We start from the raw sequence: 20479 nt of genomic DNA, 5'->3' as shown, positions 1-20479 counted from the left end.
GATAAAGAAATTGCAGCCCAGAGCGGTTCAATGACTGGCCCATAGTCAATACCTAGACCTGTGTATTCTGAATCCAGACTTAGAATTTTACACTGTGACGCTGCCTCTTCCCATCATACAGGGTAGCACGTTTGGGTTCCAATCCTAGCCCTGCCATTTTGTATATGTGATGTTGGGCCGGTTATTTATTACTGTTTCCTCATCTGTAAAATGGGATAGTCACATTAGGTGGTGGCTCCTAAGGCCCCTCCTAGCTCTAAGTCAGTGATCCTTTGATCTCTGTGCGAATCATCCTTTGGACAAGATGAAACATTGCCCAGATGTTTAAACTTTGGTCTTGTTTTAGGCATGAAATGAGGAGAATGAACTAGTAATGTGTTATACAGGCCTTCAGAAAAATATGTAATCAGATTCAGTGATCTTTATGAAGAGACACTGGTTAGTTTCATAGTTTTGCAGATAGACTGGACCCTTAAATTTAAATTTTTGTTACTACTGGATTAATGATCTACAAGGTCCTTTCTATGCCTAAAATATGATATTCTCTCAGTTTTAATCTGAAAGGCCATGGCTTCATCCATAATGTTTTGAATGTGGATTTTTCAGTTCTGTTTATTGGAGTGACGTGCTAATTTCCCACTTACCCTACTCTTCTCCCCCATTAGGAAACCAAAGAGTCTTTTACTCTCTGCCCTCTCTGGACGTATTATAATCCTGAAAATATTGTACTGCTTCTAAAATCTTATTACCAAAGATGTGATTTATATAAATTCCATCTGAGTTCCTTCTTTTTTCTTTTTAAGAGTAAAACAAATGAAAGCAAACAACCAGAAGGAAGAAATTAGGAGGAGACAGGAAGTGATAATCCATTCTCCTAACTTAATCTGCTCCTTTTGTTTCCTTTATAGTATGTCTCTCTTAAGTCAGCAACCTTTCCTCTCATTGGTGCTTACCTGCCTTAAGGGACAGGATGAGCAGCGGGAAGGACTCCTGACATCCCTGCAAAACCAAGTTAATCAGGTAACGGAGATGTATGCTATGGAGCCAGCCAGACGTGGATTTCACAGTCACCAGTTTTGTGGTTCCCCTTTTGAACCTTGGATTTGAAGATCATCAGCAAACACATTCCCCCCCTCTCCCCTCCCCTCAGCCACCTTTATCTAAAGCAGAGATTCTTAGTTTGGGGGTATTCTGGGGAAGTTTATGGAGCCTTTCTCAGATCAGTGTTTTTAAATGCTTGAAATAAAATTACAAAGAAAACTAACTATAAGCAGCTAAATCATACAGGGGCAGCTAGGAGTGCTGGGTTTGCAGTCAGGAAGACCTGAATTCAAACTTGGCCGTGTGACCCTGGGCAAATCACTTAACCCCCCTCGTCTGTAAAATGAACTGGAGAAGGACATGACAAACCTCTCCAGTATCTTTGCCAAGGAAACCCCAAATGGGATCACAAACAACTTAAAGCAGGTAGAGCATGGGAACTGGAGTCAGGAGGACCTGAGTTCAAATCCAGCCTCAGGTACTTCCTGCTGTGTGACCCTGGGCAAATCATTTAACCTCTATCAGTCTCAGTTTCTTCATCTGTAAAATGAGGATAATGACGGCTCTTACCTCCCAGGGTGGTTGTAAGGATCAAATGGAATAATATTTGTAAAGCCTTTTGCAGACATTAAAGCACATATAAAAGATAACTGTTATGATTTTTATTATTATATTGAATTATAGTTATTGCTAGAAAAACACTTTTAAAACTTGACTAGTTCATTGTAATTTAAATGAATAAAATTAAAACACCCTGCTAACAGATCTGCCTAGCTCACAGTTCCAAACTGTAACACAACAGACACATAAATACAGACTGATTTCAGCTTGATTCCATCTACCGCGAACCTCAGTAATCAAATTGATTAATCAAATTGGTAATCAGTTGATTAATGATATTAACTGTAGATTTCAATAATCAAACAACACATCTCATCATTTCTCCCCATAAATGGAAGAAAAGTCTGATGTATGCATTTGTAAGAAGGTGGCATATGTCGACAGAGGCCTGAAAGATGCCCTTTTATTTTTTTTTTCTCCACTTTGCTGGGGTGACCTAAAACTTAGCAGGTTTGGAAGTATAATTTTACCAGCTCAGATGATCTGGCTCTGAGGAGCTAAATCAGGCTAATCAAAAGTCAAGATCCTAATTTTTAGGCTAAAATGTGAAATTATGAATTTATAATGAAGAGATGTACATTTCTAGCACCCCTTTCCTGGTATCAGTGTCAGTGAAAGGTGTCAGTGAAAACAGTGCAACCATCAAAGGTTTCCTAGTGATCGTGGAAGCAGAAAGGGTAGGATATTAGAGAAAGCACTAGACAGGGATTTGGGACACTTGGTTTTATTCCACATTCTACTGCTATCTGACACTGAGCCTCACGTGCTTTCTTCTCTCTAAAGTAAGGAGATTAGACTAGATCATCTCTTGAGTTCATTTCCAGATGTAGATGCAGAAGGTGAGACCTATGGGACAACTCATGTGATTATGTTAGAATGTGGGTTGTTTACATTTCTTCTACCAAGAATATACTACACTCCCTCCCTCCCCTTCCTCTCCTCTTACTTTATTCTGGACCTTCTTCAGTCTGGCTTCTGACCTCATCATTCAACTGAAGCTACTCTTTCTAAAATTACCAGTGGTCTCTTATTTGCTAAATCTAATGGCTTTTTCTCAGTCCTTTTTCAGTTAATTAGATTGCATCTTATCTTACAGGAATTACAGCTTAGACAGTCTAGGTGTGATGAAGACTTGGGAAATCATCTGGTCCCTGGATGAGTTTGGGAAATACATTGGTGTCAGCTGTGACACATTTTCTCTGTTAGATTCCTTATCAAGGAGCTTTGTACATATTTAACATTGTCCAAATTATTTGTGGTTTTGACATACTCTCTACTCACTAGTCTAATACAAAGAGAACACACCTCTTTAGTCATTAGAGTGCTGGACCTAGAGTCAGGAAGACTCATCTTCCTGAGTTCAAATCTGGCCTCAGACACTTCCTAGCAATGTGACCCTGGTCAAGTCACTTAACTCTCTTTATTTCAGTTTCCTCATCTATAAAATGAGCTGGAGAAGTAACTGGAAAACCACTCCAGTATCTTTGCCAAGAAAACCCCCAGTGGGGCCATGAAGAGTTGGACATGACTGAAAATGACTGAACACATACCAGATGGAAACTCTTGCTATGCTCTGCATAGCATGTGCATAAAAATGCGTGCTGTGCCAAGGACATTAACTCTCTTCTGTATTTAAAAGGTTCAAGAATAGGATCCTTGAATAACAACATAATACAGCTGTGCCTCTGGATAGGCTAAGATAGGCTAGGATTCGCGCGTCTGATTTCACCGGTGAGAGGACCTTCTGGGTGAGGAAGCTCCTTTGACCAGCGCAGGTCACCACCTCAGAGAGCTGCCTGTAGCACTGAGAGATTTAGTGACTTATCCAATGTCATGCTGCCATATACGTCAGAGACAGGACTTGAACCCAGGTCTCCCTGACTCTCCACCGCCTCCTGGCAAACCTTTTTTCCTAGAAAACAAGCTAGTCCTGCTTCTCCCACTACTTCTGCTAGGAGGGATTACGTGGCACTTGGGGCTGGAAACCGCAGACAGCAAGCACACAAGCTGCCTTTTAGTCTACTGACTGTCAAACTTGGGTGGCTCAGGACCTCTTTATGCTTTTAAAAACTTATCTAGGACTGCCACCCCCAGGAACCTGCCTCGGGTCCCACAGCTGGTGTCTGAGGCCAGATTTGAACTCACAAAGTTGAGTCTTCCCAACTCCAAGCCCAGTGTTCTATCCATTGCACCACCTAGCTGCTCCCATTAACATTTACTTTATTTGAAATTAAAACATCTTAGTATTATTGTGAAAACAGTTTTGACTTTGCAGGACTCCTGAAAGGACCTTGGGAACTCCTAGAGGTCCCTGGACCACATTTTGGGGACCTCTGTTTTACTTTGTATTGCTTCCCCTGTCCTTAACAACGACAACAACAGCAACAAAAAAATCATTATTGTCAGAAATGTTGAGGGAGTGAAAGTGACTGATTTGAATTTCTCTTCCTCTACCTGCCCCTGCTCTTGGCTCAGAGAAGCAATAAAATTACCAAAGTTCTTATATTAAGAAGGAGGAAGAATAGCTAAGACAGAAGCAAATGACTAAGATAAAATAAAAGCAGATAATAAGCTTTTTGTTGCTTTGAAAAATTGCTGTTCTCCAGTAATTGCAGTTCACCAAAGGGTCTGAAGTTTGCCATGGGAAGGCAATGAAAGAAACATTTTCATATCATACAAGAGAAAAATCCAATTCTAACAGAAAAACGTTTCTTTTTCAATCTTAGATTTTAAGTAACTGGAGAGAAGAACGTTACCAGGACGATGTTAAAGCAAGGCAAATGATGCATGAGGCGTTACAACTACGTCTTAATTTGGTAGGGGAAATACTTGGAGCTTTCTTATTTCATTACTTGAATCAAATTAGAAATTAATCAGATGAAAATAACTTCCATTTCTGGTCCTCCATGCAGACTGTGTAATACAAAGTGGCTCATTCCATTATTGCTGTATCAACTCTCCTTGTTACTTTGTTATGTTTCTTTTTGGTTTGGCTACCTTCCCTAGGAGGTCACAGCAGGTATTTATTTCAGACTTTGTCTAGCCTGGGGGTCTTGAACCTGATCTAGTAGGACCTGATAGAAAGGGTAGGAAGGACAATGAAGAGTGCATTGCAGTGACAAGGGAAAGCAAATCACATGAGTCCTACTAGTTTTAGTCTGCCACTGTCTTAGGTGTGAGACCTCCGTGTCTCACTTTTCTCCACTGTAGAATGGAGAGAATGCCAGGCAATCTCAAGAGGGAGAGGGAGGTGGTTTCTGGTTGTAAAATGATTAGGATGGCTTCTTTGAAATGCTTTACTAGCTTAGCTCTGTTCTTTCTGTGTACCTAAAAGCCCCCAGATACTGATTATAAAATTGTAAACCAGATTTTTCTTTAGTTCAAACTGACCTCCCATTTTTTCCTCTACTATAACTTAGCTCAGATTTTCCAGATGTGAAGAATCTTGACACTTCTACAGTTTACTGCTTTTCCCCCAACAAATGGAGAAAGGGAAGCCAGGGAGAGAGCAAGAGGGTAAAGTGACCAGGGCAGCCCGCCAATGATCAGACCCTGACTAATCCCCCCTGGGGTGCCGAGAGTAATAGTGGTGGTGTTCCCTCTTGGTTATCTATAATGCAACCTTCTGTTGTATTTTACATGCTAGGTAGGAGGAATGTTTGACACTGTGCAAAGAAGTACCCAGTGGACCACAGACTGGGCACTTCTGCTCCTTCAGATAATTACATCAGGAACTGTTGACATGCAGACTAACAAGTATGTTTTTTTATCATTTCCAATTTCTCTTCCTGCATGTGTGGTGTAGTGTGTTCTTTTTATTCTGCAACAACCTATTTTCTTGGGTACATTCAAACCTCTTTGCATTGAAAGAAAGCAATTGAGAATGCTTGGCTAACCTATGGGTGTCATTATTTTTCTGAAATGAAACTTATTATTATTATTATTACTTTTTAATCTTCACCCCCCTCCTAGTGAATTATTCACCACGGTTCTTGACATGCTGGGTGTCCTGATCAATGGAACCTTAGCCTCTGACCTGTCAAGCTCTTCCCAGGGTGGAGCCGAAGAAAACAAGAGGGCCTACATGAATCTAGTGAAGAAATTGAAAGTATGTTTCTCGTTCACAATTCTTATTATATCCTGTTAGCTGAAGAAAAATGATTAAAATGATACATGCTTTGAATTTTGTGCCTATCGCTCTGATGTATAGCTCCCAGAAACTCTCAGGATTCGACTTCTGACATTATTTCTCTTTTTATAGCACAGAGAGAATTTTTTCAGAAGGTACTTTAAGAAGAACTACACAAATAAACAGGCCGAATGCCCAAATTAGCTTGAGACAGATGGTGCCACTGTGGCATCTGATAAGAAATTATCATAGTGCTAGAAACTTCTGATATCTGGTTTTTTTCATTAACCACAAACATATCACTTCCAGTAAAAACCACATCCAAAGAACACCCCCCCCCAAAAAAAATCAAAGCATTCAGCTGCCTTACCAACAAAATGACGGAGAGCTGCTCCGTGGTCTGCCCTCGCACGTGTGAGAGCTTTTCAGGGATCAGCTCCTGTGTTCTGACTTCTCATGCCACCCTGTATCTTGGGTCATGTTAGTCCTTTGTCGTTTATTGGGCAAGGGTGCGTTGCTTTTATTTATGTGCTTTTTTTTTTTGCCTTGAATTGAAGAAATGAAAAAGAATCAAAACAGAACTAACAGTGCCCTCCTCCCCGTCCCCCCTAAAACACACAACACACAAAACTCACACACACAAATAGTAATGTAGCATAAAATAAAGTTCTTCAGAGCATCCACACAGAGGAAAAGGAAATATTGCATAATGGAGCTTCCTCATTTCTTTTCTGCCACCTCTGTAATGTTCCTTCCCACTTCTCTTTTCCTCTAGAAAGAGCTGGGGGACAAACGGTCAGAGAGTATTGACAGAGTTCGCCAGCTGCTGCCTTTGCCCAAGCAGACCTGTGATGTCATCACTTGTGAGCCCATGGGGTCCTTGATTGACACAAAAGGCAACAAAATTGCAGGATTCGACTCCATAGATAAGAAACAGGCAAGAGGAAATGGTGTTTTTTTTAACTATGTATATACCCCGCCTATCTCCTCCAGCTTTGCCTTGGCCTTGTGAATGAATGGCATACACTTTTGGATGAGACACTACCAGGGCATCCCAAGTAACTGGTGAAGTCTTTTAGCTCAGTAGGCAGTGGAAAACCACCCTCTTGGGGTAACCTGATTTGGCGGTTTGTGGATACTGTTTAATCTTTAAATCGCTCGGTAATGGGGAAGTGGCTAAACACCATACATTTGGCCCATGTGTGTTCGTTCCTGAATGGTGAGGATGAAGAGAAAGGAAGGAAGAAAGCCTTGAAGATTTGGAGGCAAAAGATCTGATTCTGAAAGTCATCCTCTGACAGTCACCATCCCTGAATGCTCACGGGCATGTCATTTACCTAAGCCCCACTTTTTTTCTCTCTGCAAAATGGAAATAATACCTGGTCTGCCTTCCTTTTTGCATAGGGGTTTTAGAGATAGGGCGCGGGACTTAGGCCTGTGATTTCATTAGGATAAGGAATTCCCAGCTGAGGAAACTCCATATCTGTAACTGAAAGTCTTAAAGAGCTGTCTAGAACACTGAGAGTTTTAAGTGACTTGCCCCAGGTCACAGATTTCAGAGACTGAACTTCCTGGCTGTGAGACCAGCTGTCTGCCATGCTGTACTGCCTTTGTGAAAGTCCTTTGTGAAGATAAAATGAAATAATGTGTGAAAAGTACTTAGCGATTGGTAGATTTGTTGTAAGACTGTGAAATGATGCTACAAAAGTAGAGCCGAGTATCGTGTTTAAATCAGTGAAATTCATAGGACAGTCTGTAGATATAAGTATAAAGTTAACAAACAGCTCTAGTTCTATGCAAGACAATAGTACAGCTTTATCATCAAACTTTGCTTGAAATCAAGCAGAGTTGTTCATTATCAGCAAATCAGCAAACATTTGAGAGCCTGCCATGCTCAAGGCTCTCACTCTAAACTACAGAAAGGCAGATTTATAATCATTGGAACTGGTTTCAAATCCTGACTCTTCCAGTTACTACCTGGGTGATGTTGGGCCAGGCACTTTAGTCCTTTGGGCCTTGGTTTCCTTGTCTATAAAATGAAGGGGTTGGATTAGATACTGTTTACTAACATTTGTTGTTCATTAATTATGATTATAATTACCATCATATATTGATAGTTCTAGTTAATAATGATAATTAGTTTACTATATAATTGTAGTATTATAATTAACAATTGCTCATCATTATTAATTATCAATAAATTAGCAAACATCAGAACCTACTATGTTCAAGGCACTGAAACAGATGCTCTAAAATACAGAAAGGCAGAGAGAGATAGCAGAAGAAGGTGCATTGAATTTGTCGTCACAGGACCTGAGTTCGAATTCTGACTCTTCCACTTACTATCTGTGTGATGCTGGGCAAAATAGTTTAGCTCTCTGGGCCTGAGTTTCCTCCTTAGCAAAATGTGAGGGTGGGATTAGATTCCATCTCCCATCCCTGATCTGTGGTTCTAGATGAGAAATAAATTATTTTTGGTGTAATTTAGACTAAAATTCTTTTGTAGACCTCTCAACAAAGAAAACATCAAAAGACTTAGTGCAAAAACTCATTTTGTGTTTGTTTTTTCTCTTCAGACCTAACATACGCCATTCTATAAGGCTGGCAGAAATGGGTTTGTGCTCTGAAAAGGAATTGTAGTGAAGTTAATAGAAACTTCAGTGGAAATGAAAGGAATTTGGTTTTTATGATACTGGAGTGTCTGACAGAAAGAACTAATAAATGAATCTGTAGGTGTTTAATAGCCTCCCTCTGTTAGTAACTGGACAGAAAAATATTTATTGAAGTGCTGGAGGTACTTTGAGTGAAATAAGGGGGAAAGGGTAGGGGATTTTTTGTTTGTTTCCAAAAAATTAAGTTAAAATGTCATTTCTATTATATGTGTATATGTACACACATATATAACCTCTACAAATAGCTAATGAAAAAGATGATCACCAAGCATTTTAGTCCCATCTCTATTGCAGCCTCTCTACTAGGATACAAAGAATGATCTAGTACCTACTGGAAGTAACCATAATATTCTAATAAGAGAGAGTACAAAGTCAGAACACTTGGAGCCTAGAGATGGGTCATGATGTGGCTTCATACTAGTATAACTTGAGTATGTGCATAAATTCAAAGTGTGGTTAGAATATGACTCAAGGGTGGGGGACCTGTGGTCTCAAGGCCACATGTGGCTTTCTAGGTCCTTGGGTGTGGCCTTTTAACAGAGTCCAAACTTCACAGAACAAATGCCCTTAGTAAAAGGATTTGTTCTGTGAAAGAATCTACCCGTGGATGATCTAAGTAAGGGGCAGTTAGGGGGCACCATAATGTTTAGAACACTGACCCTGGAGTCAGGAGGACCTGCGTTCAAATCCAGCCTCAAACACTTTTTAGTTGTGTGGCCCTGGGCACACAACTGTTTGCCTTAAAAAAGGGAAAAAATATATATCCTAAGAGTATTTGCCTTAAAAATTTTTTTAAATTTTAAAAATTTATTACATTTGATTAATTTAAAATATATTATATATTTAAATGTGTTAATTTTATTTAAATATTTTTCTTTTAATTTATAGTTTGGCTGTATATTATTATATTATAGTTTGGCTATCATATGTTTTCATTGGTGGCTTCATAGACCATTCTTTTGGAAATAGGGTCTCCAGGTGTCCACAAAACAGAAGGTATCCCCGTGGGACTTATTTGAGGGTCACAAAAATCCAGCTCCACTCTCTTGGGCCTGGTTTGGGACCGTTCGAGTGGACAGAAAGGTGATCAAGTATGAGGAACAGCATCATCTTCTCCTCTACCATACCCACCCTACCCCCAAGCCCCGAAGCTACTACCTCGAGCCTCTCCCTCTGCCTCCTGAGGAGGAAGAGGAAGAGCCAACCACACCCGTCTCTCAGGAACCAGAAAGAAAATCCACTGAGCTGTCAGATCAGGGAAAAACGGCAGCCGATGAGGAGAAGAAGACAAAAGGAAGGAAGCGCAAGACAAAATCAAACTCAAGAGTTGATGTGAGTATAAGAGAACCCAGGCATTATTACACAGATTCCTGAGTATGGTGGTTAGAGCACGTTGCCCTAAAACATCTAAGCTTGTTATAACATGGTTGGTCCATTGGTGGGCATTGGTCCTGTCCCCTGACACATAATTTAGATAACACTAACCAAAAGGAGGACCTATTGGTTGACTCTTTGGTTCATTGCAAAATAGAGTGCTAGATCTGAGAACCCGGATTCTAGCCCTAGATATACCAGTTACTGCCACGGTGGGCACAAGCAAGAAGACTCATTTTCACGAGATCATATTTGGCCTCAAACACTTACTAGCTGTGTGACCCTGGGCAAGTCACCCTGTTTGCCTCAATCTCCTTATCTGTAAAATGAGCTAGGAAAGGAAATGGCAAACCATTCCAGTAACTTTGCCAAGAAAACTCTAAATGGGTCAGTCAGACACGACCGAAAAACGACCAAACAAAATGGCATTGACTGATCACAATCATTGGTTACTTCTTGTTCTCAAAACCGAAACATTCTTTCTTATGCAAATATTTTTTCTAAATGTCATCAAACTTCTAATTCTTGCAAAAAAAAAAACCTAATGAGGATTCTCTGTTGCTACCCTTGAAAGTGGAGGGCACCAAAACATTCTTTTTGGCCTTCACTCCTTTTGTAGTTTTAATTTTAACTTCCAGCACTTACCCGCTTCCACATTGCTCCACATCAGGGATGGTTTGAGTGAGGCCCTACTTTGTTTGCCCAGAAAATTTGAGGCGAGTTTTGGGTCCCTTTGGAATTGGCCTCCGTGCTGAGTACACTGTTTTAACTCTGCCTTGTGTTCATTATCAGTCATCTGACATCATAAAAGCAGCACACAGCACAGTGTATCTTAACTAAAATCTTTCCCTTCAGCCGATTTTTGAAGCAGGGGGAGAGATTTGCAGAGAGCATGCTAACTGGCACTCTCTCTCCTCCTTATGTCTTTAAAAATAGCTTTGCAGCCTACAAGGGACATGTCTCAAATAACTTTGTAGGAAGAATCTGCATTATTCATGTAGCATGTGGATTGTAATATCGTTTCTTCTTACCATGTATGTTGAAGGACTATACACAGAACAACATTTACCGAGTGCCTCCCAATTATTCACCAATTTCCTCCCAAATGATGCACCACCCTCAGTCAGCATTGTGGGGTTATAACATTATGGGACAACCGCAACAGCCTGGCTTCTTCCTGCAGAATCAGTCACTTGCACCAGGTAAGAGAAAGATGTAACAAGATCGTGGTGCTCATCAGTGAGGCTTGGTTTTTTCCCCCCCTTCCCTAGAAGATTTTTTTTAATAGACCTGAAACAGCCATATAAATCAGTGAAATTCTGCATAATCGCCCCAGGGAATAAGGACTTGGATACTTGGTTATAGGAAGGTGTGATATTCCCTTCATACAGAGTTCATTTTTTAACAAATAAAACAAAATAAAATTTTATTGATATTTTACTGATATTGTTGCTTAGAACACCAGAATTTCTGCCAGGATCCTTCTTCATTTTATTTATCTTAATTAATTAATTAATTTGTTTTTCGTTTTCAACATTCACTTCCACGATATTTTGAGTTCCACATTTTCTCCCCATCTCGTCCCTCCCCTCATCCCTTCATTTTGTTTAAAATAAAAGCCATACCTGTATGTGTATGTATTAATATTGGTCTTGAAAGAAAGCTGTTTATTTATAGAACCATTTTAAGTAATGAGTGCTGATTATAAATGAAAGAGAAAGTTGTCTGGTCTGTTCGCATCATCTTTAGAACAAAGCATGGTAAGATGCCTTCAGGCAGCGTTTATATTTTATTTCCCTGTCTTTCATATTGACTAGTACAGTATTTTATACACTTAAGGGATAAATAAGTATCAATGGATATTTACATGAATGAAAGCCAGTTATTTTACTAAACTTACTTGATTTTGTGTAGATCAAAAAAATTTTTTTTAGGCGAGGCAATAGGAGTAAGTGACTTGCCCAGGGTCACGCAGCTAGTGAGTATCATTTGTCTGAGGCCAGATTTGAACTCAGGTCCTCCCGACTCCAGGGTCATTGCTCTATCCACTGTGCCACTTGGCTGCCCTGTATTGGTCAATTTTTAAATAGCTTGGGCAAATTAGATAATAATACTGTGTGTCGGACACCCTTTTGTGTACCACATCCTGTAGAATAAAGGTGTAATTTTTGTTTTTGTCTGTACAGTTTATTCAACATAGATTCTTAATAGTCTGTCAGGCTTGGACATTGTTGTGGTTAGTGTCATAGTTGGACATTTCACTGATTCATAGTTATCTTTATTATTAAACCCCAAGAGAATTTTATTTCTTTTCCGTAAGAAGAAAATATTTCTGATCAAAGAATAGCAATTAACTTCTATTTAAATACACATCAAAATATTTTTTAAGGGCGAGACTGCCATTCTCCTTCATAAAATGGATAAGCTTCAGAATGTGGAAGGTGTTTTCTGAAGCAACGACTCGCCATGTGACATTAAGCAATTTTGATTTTATTAGGCTCAGACGGTCTTTTTCAGGGTTGTGAGAGGTTTGTTTTAAAAATAGGAGCCAAGAAGTGCTGAGTTCTCTTTTTAACACATTGGCCACTTCTGGTTTTTGGGGTGTGCCAGAACTTTTTTTGTCAAAATCTTTGAAATGTTGCTAAGCCTGATGTTCTGTGATTAATCCATTTCTCTGACTCACCAGCAAGAAGCAGGATTGCATCAATCAGCCTCAAATACACAGTAGACGTTAGGTTGATCGTAGAGTTCCTCCTTTTTTTTAACCATAAAATAATTGTCTGTTAATTATGCCTGTTGTGTGAAACTATAGCCAAAGCTTGCACTTTCTATACACAGATTCATTAATGAAGGTCGTTAGATGCCAGCTCTGTGCTAGACTCATTAGATTTAGGGTATTAAAGGTGAGTGCCCTGTATATAAAAGTTACCATGAAGACCAGGGATTATTTAATTGCTGTTTTTAAGGGTTATATTGTCATGGAATCATAGAATTTTAGAATGGAAAGGACCTCTGAGATCATAGGATCATAGATTTAGAGCTGGGAGGAACCTTAAGGGACCACCTCTTCGATTTGACTGAAAAGGAAACTGAGGCACAGAGATTATTTTACTACCCCAGGTAGTAAGTTGCAGAGCTGGGATTCAAACCTAGGGCCTGTATCAAATTCCAAATGAGGCACCCTATCAGCTAGTCCAACTTATACTTGAACAAAAATCCTCTCAGAAACATCTTTATTAAGTGACCACCCCAAACTCTGCCAGAAGACCTTCCATAAGAGAAACTTCTTCCCCTCCACAGGGAGGCCATTCTGGTTTTTAGACAGCTTTAGACAGCTCATGTTGTTATAAAGCTTTTTTAAATTTTCTTACATTTAGCCAAAATCTGTTTTTCTGCAGTTTCCTCTGTGACTCCTGGTTCTGCTCTCTGAGGCCAGACTTGTTAGGTGTGGCCTTCCAATTTGTCCATGACATTTATTCCTTGTATTGTGACCTTTTTGTGGGCAGGGACTGACTGTCTTTTGCCTTTTTTTTTTTTGTATCCCCAAAGCCTAGCATAATGCCCAGCACATAGTGGGAGCTTAATAAATGTTTACTGGTTGCCTCTCTCACCCTTCACTCCCCTCTTCCCCTCAGGCCAATCTCCAAACGAAAGTATCCTTCAATTCTTGTGTAGCTTCATCTGTAGTCCTGCTCTTCTTCTTCTTCTGGACATGATGTGGCCTGTCAACATCCTTCCTCAAATGTGGTACCTAGAATTGAACACATTGCAAAAAATGTGATCTGACTCGGGCAGAGTACAGCTGAACTTTGGGGGCATTCCATGCTTCTCAGGGCATTGTGACATAGTAGATAGAGACCTGGCCTTGAAGCCAGAAAGGCCTGAATTCAAGTCCTGCTACTGACATATCCTGGCTGTGTGACCCTATTGAATCGCTAAGACAACTCTAAGATTCAGAGTTGCAAAAAAATGATAAAAAGAAGTCTTGAGAAGAGTCCCCATTACGATTAAAATCACAGGTGCACTCCCTATCCCCTCTGCTTGTATTAATGCCACCCGAGGTCAAATAAGGTTTTCAAAATTGTCATGTCATACTGTTGGATATGAGGCCACAATCATTGTTTTAAATCTTGGGGAGGGAAACTTTTGAGACTACTAATTACTTGAGAGTAGGACTGTATCTCTAAGTAAATTTGTAAATGCATATTTTGGAATTACAGGAGGGAAATCTCTAGTTTGGGATCTAGAATGGAGATGTTTCCTTAATAGCAGAATATATCCTAAACTATGAACTAAGAGAAAGAGAGGATAAAACTGAGAATGTCCATGCCATCAGTAAATGGCAGAGGCAGGGCTGTATCGAGCCAAGCGCTCATTCCTTCATCCTCAGCTCAAGGGGCCTGCCCTGCGAGGCAAGAGAGCATGACGGATTTACCAGGGCCATTGGGAGCTTATGTGACTTGTGTAGGGTTATACAGCCAGTTATGTTTCAGAGGCAAGACTTCCTGCCTATGTCTTCCTGATAAAGTGGCCCTCTCTCTATCTGCTTTTCACACTGCCTTTCCTTTTAGCCTTTAAAAAGTTAGAATCAGGAACAGCTGAGTGGCACAGTGGATAGAGCACTGCCCCTGAGTTCAAATGTAGCATCAGACACTTGATACTTACTTAGCTGTGTGACCCTGGGCAAGTCATCTAACTAACCCCAATTGCCTCACCAAAAAAAAAAAGTAGAATCATAGTGAACTGTGGTATTTGAGTTCTCAAAAACCCCTAATCAGTCCTAGAACCACAGAGTCTAATCTGGGTTCCTTTATCCCCTACTGCCCCCCACTCTCATTTCTGCAAAATGAGCTCTTTTCCTTTGCTATAATAAAATAACTCGAACCCATAAACATTTATTTAAATGTTCCTTTGCCTGGTTGGTTTCCAAATTCTTTCCTGACTCTAAGCTTGACAAAAGAAGTCACTAGAGTTCTAGAGGCTCAGGGTTCTTTACCGATCATTGCCCTGGTACGCAGCATCTTGAGAAAGTTCTCTACATGTGTAATTCCTTCTAGGTGGCTCCCGACTGGATCCCACGGGTTCCTTTGTCCCCACCAACACGAAGCAAGCCCTTTCCAACATGCTGCAAAGACGTTCGGGTACCATGATGCAACCTCCCTCCATCCACGCAATCACATCCCAGCAGCAGCTGATCCAGATGAAACTCATGCAACAGCAGCAGCAGCAGCAGCAACAGCGGCTCCTCAGACAGCAAGCCCAAACTAGACCTTTCCAACAGGTTTGTCCAAATCTAGCACACAGAGCATTGTGCAGTTCAGTCCCCCCAGTAGCTAGCAATGTGTGTGTGTGTGTGTGTGTGTGTGTGTGTACAACATGCACTTTGCATGTGTGTTTCTCCATGTACATACATGCACGAGCTTGTGCACATATGTCCTTCTTTATACATAATGTGGAAATCCCAGTACATGGATACATTCATTCCACCACTCTGTATTGACTGGTAGCTTCAGTAAAAGAGAAATTCTGAATATTTTAGGCTTATTAGCATATGCAGATATATTTAGATTGCTTTAAAAGTGGATAATATTCCCTTGTCATTCACAAGATTCAGAATGAGAGGCATCTCTGTAGCCTTCCCTGATTGATCCTTCCTCCATTCTATTCCTGTCTTTGCTCTCTACCCCTTCGGCCCTTGTGAATTGTCACCAGAATGCTGTTTTTACATTTATAGCTTATGCTGCTTTGTAATTATTCTCAAGTGGTTTCAGGTGTATTTGATCACCTCCCTAGCTAAACTGTAAGCTCCTTGAGGTCAGGGTCTAATCTGGTATCTCCACTTGAATCACTGTCCAGTGCCTTCCACTGAACTTTCAGTAAATATCCCATCAATGTCATTGACTTACTCTTCTGTGCCTATCAAATACATGAAACTATATTAGGCTTTGTGAGATTTACAGAGTTTAGGATAAAAATAGTCTTCACCCTTTAAAAAAAATGTACAGGAAACAAATAAATATAGAAAGGGTCTTTAAAATTTAAGTACTCAAGAGGAGGCATAGATAAGGACAGTTCTACTGTATGTAAATAAATTGTATTTGGGAAATAAACAATAGAAATGTTTATTGGGCTGGGTCAGGAAATAAACAATAGAAAATTGATATTAATATATACAGTTCTGTGTTGCTATAAGAAATCTTCACATAGAAGAATCCAAACTCAGGAAACAAGTAAAACAGACAATAAGTCATGTTTCTAAAGCATTCAGAGCTTTGCAAAAGGATTCACCAGGGCCTGTTTGAGTAGCATGATTGATATCTTCATACATTTGAAGTATATCGTGTGACTTAAACTTTGTGACTCAGGCAGCTTTTCCACTGTACACCTACTGCATGACGCTGGGGTCTGGCTCTGCTTCTGTGAACAAGGGGAAAGTTTTCACTAAATTCCAATGAAAAAAGATTAGGAAGAAAATAGAATCATTGAGAGGAAGGAGCTCAATTCTTACAGTTTTGAGGAGAGGACCTTTTAAGGAAAGGAGAAGAGGCAGAACAGGAAAAACTTGACTATAAAAGAGAAAAGACCCATTTGTAAGCACACATACACACCCTCCACGTACAATGTTTATCTTTAACTCATTCCTGACTGTTGTCCTCAGGTCACACAGGAGGGGTCTCTCTAGTTGCAGCATACAGTATATTCACAAATATTGATAGGTTTCTAGTTTTTTCAAGATCAAACTAAGGTATAGATTATGCCTGTCCAATGAGAAGGCCAATCAAAATCCCGGAAGATGTTTAGCTTTTACTGGAGATAAATAAATGGTATAACAGATACAAAATGCATTGCAAACCTTCAGGAGCTGCATAAATGCTAACTGCTAGCTAGCTGTCAGCACCTTCTCTATAACTTAGACTCTCAGAGAGCTGCTTAGCATTGAAGTGAATTGTCCAAGCCTTTATTGTTGTTCAATTGTTTCAGTCATGTCTGACTCCTTGTGACCCCTTTTGGGGTTTTCTTGGTAAAGATAGAAGAGTGGTTTGCTATTTCCTTCTCTACCTCATTTTATGTGAGGAAACTGAGACAAACAGGGTTAAATGACTTGACCAGGGTCACATAGCTAGGAAGTGTCTGAGGCCAATTTTGGATTCAGGTCTTTCTGAGTCTAGGCCCAGGGCTCTTACCTGGGCCACTTAACTATCCAGAAATATGTGCCAGAGATAGGACTTGATCTCTGGTCTTCCTGGCGCCAAAGCTGACTGTCCATTATGCCATACTGCCTCCCTTAGTTCTGTCATACATTCAACAAATGTTTATTAAATTGCCACCATGTGTAATTCACTGTACTAGACCCTGGGGGGTGGGGTGGGAGGGAATCGAGATAAATAAGACATAGCTGTATTTGAATCAATAGGACTTGGCCACAGATTAGATGAAGGTGGAGTCAGAGCTCATTCCAAGCTCAGAATGGAAGAAGTGGTGCCATTGACAGAGATAGGAAAGTTAGGAAAGGAGAAAGATTTGCGGAAAAAGAATAGATTTAGCCTTAAACAACCTGAACTTGAGGTTGGTGTCAGGTTCAGTAGATGTCCAGTGGGCTGTTGGAGATGATGCTTCAGAGGTTGGTAGAATGTAATGTAGAAGGCCTTCCTTGAAGGCAAGGACAATTTCATTTTTATCTTTGAATCTCCAGTAACTATCATAGCACTCAGCATACAATGGGTGCTTAATAAATACTTGTTGATTGGTGAAACAAAAAACAGTTGAGGCTGGAGATGTGAATGTGGGAGTCATCCATCCTATAGAGTAGATAGTTATTTAGAAGTCATTAAAGCTAAATTCTTTAAGTATGAATGTGTCAAAAATGCCTTCTAATGACTTTCTTTTTAAAAAATCTACTTGTAAATTAAAAGTAACCTGACGACTCTCTTACTAATATACCTCTTTCAAAATATAGTTGATCCCACCTGACTATTTGCCACTATGTGAAAAATATCTACATATGAATCACAGCATTTAAATTTCTTTAAAATTCACTTTTTTATGGGATTTAGCAGTATAATGCAGCCAATAGCAAATCTGGGATCAAGGTCAGCCACCTCTAAGGCAGTTGGTCAGCTGATTTAAGCTGTGGCCAAAACATTACTCTTGAGGGACTAGAAATTCTATCCTTTGTCATACTGCCTTAAAATCACACCAGTTAGAGATGAAGTAGTGTCAGAGGAGTCCAGAGCTAAAGTTTATAGCTGACACCTCCCAGTTTCCAATATGGACAAGCATTGCATCATATCTCAGGAAGGAGCTGATCAGGCATATGTGACAGACCATGGAATAGGTTCCAGGCCCATTTCTCTTATGCCTCTCTCTCTGCCCCTCTCTGTTTCTGTCTCTCTGTCTCTCTCCCTCTCTCTTTGTCTGTCTGTCTGTCTCTTTCTCTCTGTATGTCTCTCTTTCCCTCTCTTTCTCCCTTCTTCCAAAGTACATCTACATGCTTCAAATTTAGGATGTCAGTTATTCACATTAAGCAAATGTCCATGTACATTCTTCTTCTCCAAAAATCCATGTAGATTTTTCAAATTTAGCAGAATTCAGAGGGCATATGAAAAGACAAGTGGCTAGGTTCCTGGCTTTTTAGTAAGAACATTTTCCGAAGTTAAGATTTCAGAGATTTTCACCTCCTTACGTGTGTTGTAAGTATACACAGTTCGATTCATTATATCACATAGGCATGGTGCTCAAAGCTGGGGGATCCACAGCAAAAGCCAAACGTGCTCTGCCCTCAAGGAGATTACATTCTAGTAGGAGGATGCACCATGTATGCAGATAAGTCAAATATGAGATAAGAGAGCAGCCTGGGAGAAGGTGATCGATGTACCCCAAGAATGCAGGCACAGAAGACTTTTCGTGGAAGAAGCTGGTACTTGAGTCAAGCCCTTCTGTAGCTTTAGCAAAAGTACATCTACACTAGTTCAGAACAAAATACGTGAAATAGAGCTAGCTTCACGTGTTTAAGAAGGTGATTATTTTAATAATTTTAGGTATTAGCTAAATTATTTTAGCTATTGTTTAGATATTCAATACTTAATTTTAGATTTTGAAAATGTAGAGTTTTAACAAGAGACCTGAGAGGCGGAGAGGCGCAATGGATGTTGGAGCTGGGAGGGTCTGGGTTCAAGAGCTGTAGTGACAGTGGACAAGTCACTTACCCTCTGACTGCCCCAGGCCTATTTTCTAAGACTATAAAGGTACAGACAAATGACAAGTCTGCTTTGGTTAGAGAGAGTTTCCATAGCATAATTTCCTTTGCTAATGAAATCAGAAGTCTGGAACATAAACAAAAAGAAGGGAAAGAAAAAAGAGAGACCCAGGAGTTTTGCCCTTTGGATCAGCTTAACTAAAACTCTATGACCTTATGTTTAAGCATTCTTGTAAAATAAATTAATCCTTTAACTACGAGCTCGTATAAATAATGAATGTATAGTCTGCTGTCAAGTTGGGTTTTTTTAAGTGTTGGCTTGTAAGTCAAGGGGGAATTAATAGACCCCCCACTTCTAATGTGGAGGGAAAAAAAACATTTTTATAGAATTTAATTTTTAAAGGCCTTATTCTGCCCACTTACTCCCAAGGGAATCATATCAACCCTAACTAATGTTGAATGAATGAAACTTCACATGAATAAAGTAGCCCGAGACCAGCCTAAAGATCCTCAGAGAAGTTCACAATTACGTGATGAGCCCAGACCAAGCTTTAAGAGGAGGCAGATTGGCCTTTCCTGTGTATCCCTCCAAAGGGCCTTGAAGTCTAGTTATTTATTATTAATAAATAATATTTATTTATTAATAAATAAGTTATCGGAGCACCTAGTTATTTTCTGTAAAAAAATTTGCAGTTGCACTTCCCACCCCCCTCCTCCAAATAAAATCAATAAGCACTACAATCCTTCCCTCCAAAATACTATGCAATATACTAACCATCTTAACCAAACCCCCCAAGGTTATAATCACTGTCTTGACCAGTATCTCCCAAGGTCATAATCACCATCTTAACCAGTATCCCCCAAGGTCATAATCACCATCTTAACCAGTACCCTCCAAGGTTATAATCACCATCTTAACAACACCCACCCTCAATGTTATGATAACCATCTTAACCAAATCTCCCCAATGTTATAATCACTTTCTTAACAACCCCCCAACGATGTTATAGCAACTGTTTTAACCAACACCATTCCCCCTAAAGTTGTAATAACCATCTTAACCAGTCCTCACAATGTTATAATCACCATGTTAACCAACTTCATTCCTCCCCACCCCAATCAGGGTATTGTTGTGTGAATGAAGTCATGATACTGCTGCTGTGGGTGTGCTCTTAACAGACAGACCAGTTTTGGTCCAGATCCATGATTTCTTTAGCATTAGGGACTCTCCACGTGGAAATGCTCACTACATATGGTGGATGCAAATCATCAGCTCATCTGGAGCTTCCATCCTTAGAGTTGTCTGGGGATGCTGAGAAGTTAAGTCACTTAAAAAATGGGGACTTGTTAATCTTCAGAATATCTTATATGATAAATCTTATATAATAAATAGCTCTTTTGTATTAGATAGAAGCTTCCTATTCTGCTTCACTCTTATAAACTTTA

General features: G+C 39.9%; 2 protein-coding genes across 12 annotated transcripts in view; one reads left to right on the top strand and one right to left on the bottom strand.

Moving 5' to 3' along the window:
* Positions 1–6395, bottom strand: part of P2RY12 (purinergic receptor P2Y12) — a 60106-nt gene extending 53711 nt beyond the window's left edge. For both annotated transcript variants that reach the window (XM_020980870.2, XM_078147190.1), the window contains exon 1: positions 6162–6395. The gene's annotated coding sequence lies outside the window, so the exon portion shown is untranslated. The remainder of the gene's footprint in view (positions 1–6161) is intronic.
* MED12L (mediator complex subunit 12L) overlaps positions 1–20479 on the top strand; it is a 424290-nt gene that overhangs the window by 368668 nt on the left and 35143 nt on the right. For all 10 annotated transcript variants that reach the window (XM_020980863.2, XM_020980861.2, XM_020980859.2 and 7 more), the window contains 8 exons: positions 909–1020; positions 4389–4478; positions 5309–5418; positions 5635–5770; positions 6567–6728; positions 9433–9795; positions 10883–11039; positions 14895–15118. In XM_020980863.2, coding sequence (XP_020836522.1) covers positions 909–1020; positions 4389–4478; positions 5309–5418; positions 5635–5770; positions 6567–6728; positions 9433–9795; positions 10883–11039; positions 14895–15118 — 1354 coding nt within the window. The remainder of the gene's footprint in view (positions 1–908; positions 1021–4388; positions 4479–5308; positions 5419–5634; positions 5771–6566; positions 6729–9432; positions 9796–10882; positions 11040–14894; positions 15119–20479) is intronic.

This window comes from Phascolarctos cinereus, unplaced genomic scaffold, assembly GCF_003287225.1.
Source record: "Phascolarctos cinereus isolate Bilbo 61053 unplaced genomic scaffold, phaCin_HiC Scaffold_7;HRSCAF=346, whole genome shotgun sequence".
Lineage (NCBI taxonomy): Eukaryota > Metazoa > Chordata > Mammalia > Diprotodontia > Phascolarctidae > Phascolarctos > Phascolarctos cinereus.
The sequence above is the reverse complement of the archived record's forward strand: the minus strand, read 5'-3'. Positions and strand labels throughout refer to the sequence as shown.